At 39.9% G+C, this 9,424-nt stretch overlaps 1 protein-coding gene across 2 annotated transcripts in view; it reads right to left on the bottom strand.

The window, feature by feature from the left end:
* Positions 1–9,424, bottom strand: part of kcnh3 (potassium voltage-gated channel, subfamily H (eag-related), member 3) — an 86,723-nt gene that overhangs the window by 50,798 nt on the left and 26,501 nt on the right. For both annotated transcript variants that reach the window (XM_014020026.1, XM_014020025.1), the window contains exons 4-5: positions 5,037–5,182; positions 4,691–4,949 (exon numbers count right to left, since the gene is read on the bottom strand). In XM_014020026.1, coding sequence (XP_013875480.1) covers positions 4,691–4,949; positions 5,037–5,182 — 405 coding nt within the window. The remainder of the gene's footprint in view (positions 1–4,690; positions 4,950–5,036; positions 5,183–9,424) is intronic.

The following is a 9,424-nucleotide window of genomic DNA, read 5'->3' as shown; positions in this document are numbered from 1 at the left end:
GTGCGTGTGTGTGTGTGTATTAGTGATGGGCACGTAAATGCATTATTATCATATTTACACAGCCAAAGCTTAACGGTGATAATTTCTTTAACATGTGTTAACAGTTATTTATTTATTTATTTTAGGGATGCACTGATATAAAAATTTCAGCCAATATCGATATTCAATATAATTATTGCTTTTATGGCCGATAACCGATATTTACCGATATTACACAAACACACAAATTATAGTATACATATACACACAAATACACTTGGGTAGGGGTGCACCGCTAGATCGGCCAGGACCCAGTTTGTATTGTTTCAAGGGTATTGTTCAATATTTTTCAATAAAATAAGATTGGAACATCGAAGACCTATTGTGACCTTATAACACCTGACTGTGTTGGTTGTAAATCGGTATCGGACAAAATCGAAATCGGCAGGTCAGACTTTTTAAAGATCAGAAATCGGAGATCGGCAAAAAAACTACAATCAGTCTAACCCTACACTTGGGTCTTTTTTTATTTTGATACCGTAAATAAATGACCAGACCTCTGACATGGCTCTAATTCAGTTATTCCTGGCTACGCAGCATCAATATTACTATTATGATCAAACAGATGCCGCTCAATCAACCATCTCTCCTCCCAAAACAGAAACACAAAGATAAAAAGTGGGAAATCAAAATCGGACGTTAATATCGGCCCAGTTTTACATATCAGACCGATACCGATATTCTAAAAAATTACCAATATCAGCCGATATCAATACCGACATATCGTGCATCCCTACTTTATTTCTCCATTGGATCTCTGTTCACTGGGCAGCTAACACACACACAGACACACACAAACCCAGTGGTTACGGCGGGGAGGCGGGATTATGATCACTATTGGTTTTAGGTGGCCTTCGTCACGTGTCTCATCCATTGAGAGCCTTTGTTCTCAAACTGTTGCGTGGCAACTCACAGCTGCTCTCATGAACCCAACTGAGCTGCAGCCGGGGCAGAAACATGGTGGGAGTCACCAGATTCTTCAGGATATTTTTTATTTTTAAAACTTTTCCCAACAAACGGAGGGCTGGAAAGAAGTAAAGTTCTCTGTAAGCACTGAAATGCTAAACCGTCTCACCACTGGAGCAGTTCGAGCCTGAAACATCGCTTCAGTTTAAAACCAGTGTAAACAAACCAGGGGAGGGTCTGCAGATGAGGCTGATCAGCGTGTTAGAGAAGAAAAAAAGAAAAAAGTAAGACTGGCTTGCTTTGCCTTATTTATTTAATGTTTTTGAAAATGCATTGCCCCTTTTTTATATAAAATTGTACCTAAAAATACTCTAAACATCTTTGATTTTGTTAAATTTTGTGCAGAATAATGAGGTGAGATCAAAAAGAAAAAAAAAAGAAAAAAAATTGTATAGGTCCTCTGGACGGGTTCTTCTTTAATGAAACGTTTCGTCTCTTCTCCAAGAGACTTCTTCAGTCTGAGAGTTTCAGGCAAAATTCAGGCTTTTAAGCCCTGCCTCCATGTGACTAATACTCACATCACATGGCTATCGTTGACACCTAATTAACACCTATTGTTAACAGGGGGTGGAGTGATACTGGCAATAGCCGCGCTGTAGGAGGGGGACAACTGAAAATGGAGGCCTCCACCTCTGTTTAATGATGGACGGTCTTTCTTCACAAAAATTCAGTTTCAGTTGTCCCCCTCCTACAGCGCGGCTCCACCCCTGTTAACAATAGGTGTTAATTAGGTGTCAACAATAGCCATGTGATGTGAGTATCAGTCACATGGAGGCAGGGCTTAAAAGCCTGAATTTTGCCTGAAACTCTCAGACTGAAGAAGTCTCTTGGAGGAGAGACGAAACGTTTCATTAGAGAAGAACCCGTCCAGAAGACCTATACAATTTTTTTCTTTTTGATTTTTTACCTGGATTACTGAGATGCATCAGGACGAGGTGAAATCAAGTATTCAAGGATTTTTTTGTTTTTCATTCCAAACGAGTACTACATGAGGAATGAACGATAGAGACTGTCACAGTTGTCAGCAAAAATAAATACATGAATAAAATAATCCATAAGAGGATAAAAAGAAAAACAAAAGAACTGTACACAGTGTGTCATATACGGAGTGTATTGCAACACACAAGCCTACACATTCAACCATAGTAGAGTGAATGATTCTAAAAGATTTATTGTGATTAATCGCAAAAATGTCTTGAGATTAATCGCAATTAAAAATTTTAATCTATGCCCAGGACCAATATCTATCTAACTATGAAAAACTGTTTTACTCTTCCTTGAGTAATTTCTTACTTGAGCAAAAATATGCTGAAGTAGTGCTACTCTTACTTGAGTACAACTTCTGTGTACTCTACCCAGCTACCCAAGCTAAAAGCAGGTCCAAACAAGACTGAAGTAGAGTGCTGCTGTCTTGAAACAGCTTTAATCTCAAAGCTTTCATATTGCTTTCATGTAGACGTGATGGACGGACGTGTAAACAGACAGACGGACAGCAATGGAAAGCTAGGATGGGCAGTGAGCTTTGAACATTCAAAATCTAGAACAACACAATCTGTACCCTCAGTTACTCTTTCACAGAGCACACTACTTTGTCTCTCTACAAACTTAATCTCAATAAATCATTCTACAGAGATTAATCAGTGCTTTAAATCACATTCATACACTGATGGGACACACATCAGAGGCAGTGGGGGTTCAGGGTTTTGTCCAGACCCTTTAGAGTAGCAAACAAAGGGCCCATTTCATGGGCCTGACTTGGCTGTATTTGGACGGACTCGGCACAGGTTCAGGGTTTTTCCATTGGTTGATCCCATCAACTTTCAGCTTCTTACTTGGCTGCAAGTGAACCAAGTCAGGCTGAAGATCTGATGTCAGCAGACTGCAGCTCATTGATAGGCCGGAGAGCAACATCCAATTAGAGCATCTCAAAGAAATCAAACCCATCATTTGTTAAACATGCAACATGCTCATTGGCTGATAACTGAATTCAGTAGGAGCAAAACCAAACAGACTTGACTGGACTGGTGGAGAAAAGATGGCCTCCGCTCTCCCATCCCCTTGGCATTTTTGGAAACTATAACAGGATATTAAGTGTTTTCTTACTTTATTTCACTTATTTACACGTGGGTGCTTGGTTTCAGGTGACCACTTTGTGACAACCTGCTCACACTGAGGTGGCACTCAGTTGGAAAACCAACAAGACCGTGAAGAACCGAATCGGGTCAAATTAGGGTGACAAGCATAGGGCTGAGACATATTGTTGTTCAATTTCTCTAGAGAGAATATTGCTCCTAATGACTTACAGTAAGTGTTTGGGTTGTGGCCTGCTTCACTTGCTCTCTCTCCTGCTAATAAGATCTTAATAGCATTCACAGTGCTGCTGACCAAGCGACTAATACTGCAGCTCCAACTACATACAAGCTGAATTAGAGAGATCCTTCTTTTTTTTTTTTTAGAAAATAAAAACAAAAATCTAACAAAACTGGCTATCCTACATAAAGGCACAGATTGTAAAAATTCTAAACTAAGATGTCCTGATGCATCTCAGTAATCCAGGTAAAAAATCAAAAGAAAAAAAATTGTATAGGTCCTCTGGTCGGGTTCTTCTCTAATGAAACGTTTCGTCTCTCCTCCAAGAGACTTCTTCAGTCTGAGAGTTTCAGGCAAAATTCAGGCTTTTAAGCCCTGCCTCCATGTGACTGATACTCACATCACATGGCTATCGTTGACACCTAATTAACACCTATTGTTAACAGGACTGCGACCAGTTATACATGGGGGAAACAAAGCAACCACTGTTCAAAAGAATGTCCCAACACAGACGAGCTACATCTAATGGCCAGAACTCTGCAGTTTTCACTCATTTACAGGCCAGCGGTCACTCTTTCAGAGATGAGGATGTTCTCATTCTTGATAGAGAGGAACGTTGGTTTGAGAGAGGAGTAAAAGAAGCCATTTTTGTGAAGAAAGACCGTCCATCATTAAACAGAGGTGGAGGCCTCCGTTTTCAGTTGTCCCCCTCCTACAGCGCTGCCATTGGCAGTATCACTCCACCCCCTGTTAACAATAGGTGTTAAATTAGGTGTCAACGATAGCCATGTGATGTGAGCATCAGTCACATGGAGGCAGTGCTTAAAAGCCTGAATTTTGCCTGAWACTCTCAGACTGAAGAAGTCTCTTGGAAGAGAGATGAAACGTTTCATTAGAGAAGAACCCGTCCAGAGGACCTATACAATTTATTTTCCTTCTAAACTAAGATCTTTTATGTATTTACTTGTTTCCCCCTTCTCGTTTGTCTTCATCAGCTTGTTGAGTAGGTGCTTGAGCAGAAGCAGTTTTTTTAATGTTTCTTTTTTTATTTAATCTAGAAAAAGTGTTAAACTCTATGCTGATTAACGGTCTTGTGAAATGATAGGGAAGTGGTGATTCTAAGGCTTTAGTTTGAATGAAATGTGAATTATGGTCCATTTTAAGGAGCTAATAAAAGAAGAGAGACTGATTTGATTAGACCATGGAGATCAGGAGCAACATATTTTAATATCAGGAAGGAAATACAAGAATGGTTTTGAGTTAAGGGAGCTTTTTAAAAAAACATAAAAATGCACAACTAAGACCTTGATTACAACAAATAACCAGCAAAACAACACAAAAATAATGATGCTGATTAATTTGAAATCCAACTCACCGATGATGAAAAGGATCTCCACCAGGATGTCGCTGACACTCGGAGGGTTTCGAGCCGCCGCGCCGCCGTCCTCCCGTATCTCTACGGCAGTGAAGCAAACGTTGTAGGGAACGGTGATGGCTACGTAGAAGGTGGCCAACAAGATCAGCCAATCCCAGCCGGCCTTGAACGCACCATAGTGCAGGAGGATCAAACGGGACTTCTGGACATCAGCCACCTTATACTCAGGGATCGGGTTAGCATTGGCTCCAAAAACACTCTACAGAAATATTCCAAACACCAGCACATTAGAGACACGAGAGATTATGTTGGTGTTTGCAGAAACTTTAAATACAACTCATCTTACATTATTAATCTTCAGTTTGCTCTTAGTCTTGTCCTGTTTCTGGAGGTGTCCAGACAGCTGGTAGAGGACGGCCCGACTGCGCCGACGCTCCAAGTTGCACCCAGGTGGCCGACTGATGGGGCGGATCTCAAGACCCGTTTCCTCATCTGGTAAGGACACAATACACAAAAAATTGGGTCAGTGACAATTAAGAAAGTTTTGACTTCCTAATGTTTGAAAACAACTAGAACATTTAGGATAAATGCAGGTGTTTTTATTTGGTTTAATTATTGGCAAGGTTGTTGTTTTTTACTCTTTTTGTTGGTCCAGACCTCAGCTTCCCTTTCCCCCTTCCTTCTACCAGACATCTCTGACCTCCACACACGACCTTTAAGATTTCCACGCTGCCTTTTTAAAGCTTTCCACTGATTTGCAGGAATTAATTTATTATCAAAATTATATGATTGCATATATGCTGCTTGGTGAAGCCCAAGCCAGCTGACTGTTGGAAGAAAAATTATATTGAGAAAGTATGAATAATGTGAAATTAGCATCCCCTGACCTTTTCTTACGAGGACCTTGAACAAGTTGTAACAGGCTAATAATGTCAATGCTTACTTAGCCTTTACACTATTTTCTTGCTTTTTTAGTTTTCCGTACAATTCTTGCTGTCCAGCTACTTTTGTATACTTAATGCCACTTATTTATCCAAATGTTCAGCTCATGAGTGTTTATAACATTTACACTTTTAAAAATATGGATATTTTCACTATAACAAGATAAAACTCTACGCCAAACGTCGCTGATGCCCTCCGTCGCCATGCAGCAGTGACTAACGGTTAGCCGTCTTGTTGGAATCATCACACGCCTTCATTGTTTAAATCATCTCATAAGGTGGACAGACAGATATACGGACGGACGGGGGGCTAAAGTTATCTTGTCAAACTAGCACACCAACATGTTGAGCAGGTCTCCCTGATGGTGCACACAAAACTTTGTGCAGATCGGATAATGTATGGGTGATGTAGAGCTAAGCGTGTGCAAACTGCATCGGCTTTCGCCACTCTGCCACGCCCACACCATCCCCCCACCAGGTCCAAGCATGGCTTGGGGCTAATTTTTAAAATAATTATAGGGAGCGCTGTGGAGGAATTAGGCCATGCTTCTCCTCAAAATTGGACTGCATTTCTGTAGTGGGCTTGATTAGGATCGATCATAGCAAATAGGTTGCAGATTGGCTGAAATATGTGGAATTTAGAGCCAAACGTATGTCAACGGCGTGATGTCTGATTTCACTGCACCACCATGACCACGCTTTTCACCAAAAAGTCTTTGTGCTTTGTGTTCTGACACAATTTGTTGCTGATTCGGTCCAGAAGGTCAGAGATGGAGTCTTCCAAGCCAAAAAAAAAAGGTCACTTGTTGTCAGGGGGGCGGGGCTTTGATGATGTCACATGACCATATGGTATGGTCAGGCATGCAACATGGATGACTCATCAAGCTTGGTGTATTTTAGTTACAGCTTTCTGAAACTGTAACAGACGAATGGACCGACTGAGAGCATGTCCCTCGCCTCAGCGACAGGGAACAAAAAACGGGATCACTTTATTTGCTACAAAAATATTTTCCGTTTTGAACTCTGCATTTAGCATATTTGCTCTATTTTTATCTTCTCATGCTATTTTTAGCCAGTGTTTTGCTACCTTTAGCCTGTCTTTAGCCATGTTTAGCTTTCAGCTAATTTTTTCTACTTCTTCCTTTTTGTCAGCCATTCCATTTTAAGCTTCTATATAGCCCTTCAATACTTTTAACTAACCTTTTTTGTTTGGTTGTTTTTGCTATCCAATTGCTCTTCTTAACTATCAAATTGGTGATTTTACCTAGCCTTTTGCAACTTTTAGCCTTCAGCTAAACATTTGCTACTTTCAGCTTTTAGTCAGCCATTTTATACATTTAGCTTCTATCTAGTATTTTGCTAATTTTAGATTTTAGATTGCATTTTAATGCTTTTGACTTTTTGCTAGCCATTTACAACTTGTTGCTCTTATGCTGCATTCACACCGAATGCGATTTCAGCTTCAAAATCGCAGCCAACGCTGAAGTTTGAAGCTTGTGCACTTTGAGGTCAGACGCAGGTCAGCTCTTGAAGCGCTGCACGGCAAGAGCCTCCCCGCCCCTCCCTCCTCTGTCGGGCTCTGTTTAATGTCGGACGAGGAAGTGGCTTTGCTTTATTTACAGAGAGCAAGAGCATGTCACATTCATCAGATAATTAATTCATAATTAATTCACCAGATAATTCAGAGTAGAGGCTCACAGCTCGCTTTCAGGACTATTTTTTTCAGTCTGATGAGTCGCTGCCACGCATTGCTGCGGATCAGGACACTGACTGCAGGCACTCATTTCAGCTAAAGAGCTCCGCTCCATCTGTTTCAGGTTAGTGGACATCATTCAGTAAACTGTCCCGTCGGGAAATATGTCGCTACATCACACAGTGGAGTCTCTCTGACTGGTTGACGCTGCGCGATGAGCTGCAAAAGTTCAGATTTTCTAACTTCAGAGATTTGCGCCTCAGCGCGTCGAACGCTCAGATCGTTCAAATCGCGCTGCTCTAATCGTGCTTGAGGCGCCGCAGCACTTCCTGACGTTGATTGAAGCGCGTCCACCATAGACTTTGTATGTAAACCTGATGCTCCTGACGCTGAAATCGCGTTTGGTGTGAACGCACCATCAGTATTTTGCAAATTGTTGCTTTTAGCTAGCAGACTGCTACTTTTCAGAGGTGGGACTGTCAGTGTTTTGCAAGTCTTGAGTAAGTCTCAAGTCTTTATCCTCAAGTCCAGAGTCAAGTCTTAAGCAAAGACAGTCAAGCCAAGTCTAAAGTCAAGACAAGCAACAGTCAAGTCCCAAGTCTGAAACTTGGAATTTCAAGTCTTTTCGAGTCTTTTTTGTTTGTTTGTTTTTTGTTTTTACCAATGTTGTAATTATATGTTAAATGTAAGTAAAAGACCATGTGTTCTTTTTTGGTGGTAAAATAAATATTCGTCAGTTCAAATGGGGGTTCAATCTACAGTGTTTGTTGCCAATTTCACATCTCATATTGATAAAGACATGTTGCGTGAATAAAGCTTACCAGAATCACTACCCAAGACACAAAATAATGTGCTGCACTGTGGATTAACTACTCCACTGTGTGTTATGTTCAGGGTCCTTACTATTGTACAATTTTTATTTTAACAGGAATTTCTGAAGGATAGCAAAATAACTGGATTTTGTTTTGTTTGTTTTGGAAATGGGCAACATGTGACCCCCACACTGCCATTTGATGAGTTACAACTGAAAAAAAAAAACAGTAGACAGTACACTGACTGCAGTAAACAATCTATTTATTATCAATATATTTTCTCAATGTAGATGTCTTCAAATAATCCACCCTCAGATGGAACTGGACCCGGTTCAGCAATATGATGGGAACAGAGAGAAACTCTCTTCTCCGAGTTCAAGTACAGAACCTGCTTTTATAAACGGACCACCGCTCACCATCCACCAGCAATCATGAACTAAAACGCTGAACATTTCTCATGGATGCACTTGAAGGACCGGATTTATATAGCATGACAAAACATGGCATACATGTGAAAGCATACATGTAAAGCTTTCTTTTACGGTACCCTCATTACCATGTAATTACAAGGTAATAAAACGTAAGGTAATTACTTCCATATTACCATGTAATTACGTGGTAATAGGGTCCAAAAGAAAAGCTACTGTTAGTAAAACTACCTTTATTGGGTAACTACAATCAAATTACTATTCAATAGTAACTCAACACTATATTTATAACCAAAAGAATGCAACTAGATTTTGGGGTTAATGGTTAATTGCAATAAAATATAACTTTAAAACTGTCCAAATTACCTACTACTTATCTAGGTGTTACATAGTGAATTGTAATACATTACCAGGTAAGTGCTACATTACTGCAGACAATTAATTACATAGTAAAATTGTGCCCTAATTACCGTGTAATTACATAGTAATAAGGTAGTAATATCATTTGATTACCATTTTTATTACCTTGTAATTACATGGTAATAAGGGTACCGTAAAAGAAAGCGTTACCTGGGTGTTTTATTTTTAAATCTTGTTAATTTGATTGGTTGTGCTGCAGCTCACACACACATACGTATGGAGTATGGAACAGAGGGATGGTCTGTTAATACCGAGTGCGTGAAATGAATTAATGGGGCAAACTTTATAAATAATATGTGTTTTAAACTTTAGGTTTGGGATAAAATATCAAGTCAAAATATCAAGTGTTTTGTTAACTGAAGATCATTGTTTGAATTTATACTTGAGGAAAAAGGGGCAGATGTAATAAGATTTTTTCTTCTCTCTGCCACCTTTCATTT

This window comes from Austrofundulus limnaeus, unplaced genomic scaffold, assembly GCF_001266775.1.
Source record: "Austrofundulus limnaeus strain Quisiro unplaced genomic scaffold, Austrofundulus_limnaeus-1.0 Scaffold238, whole genome shotgun sequence".
In the NCBI taxonomy this organism is placed as follows: Eukaryota; Metazoa; Chordata; class Actinopteri; order Cyprinodontiformes; family Rivulidae; genus Austrofundulus; species Austrofundulus limnaeus.
The sequence above is the reverse complement of the archived record's forward strand: the minus strand, read 5'-3'. Positions and strand labels throughout refer to the sequence as shown.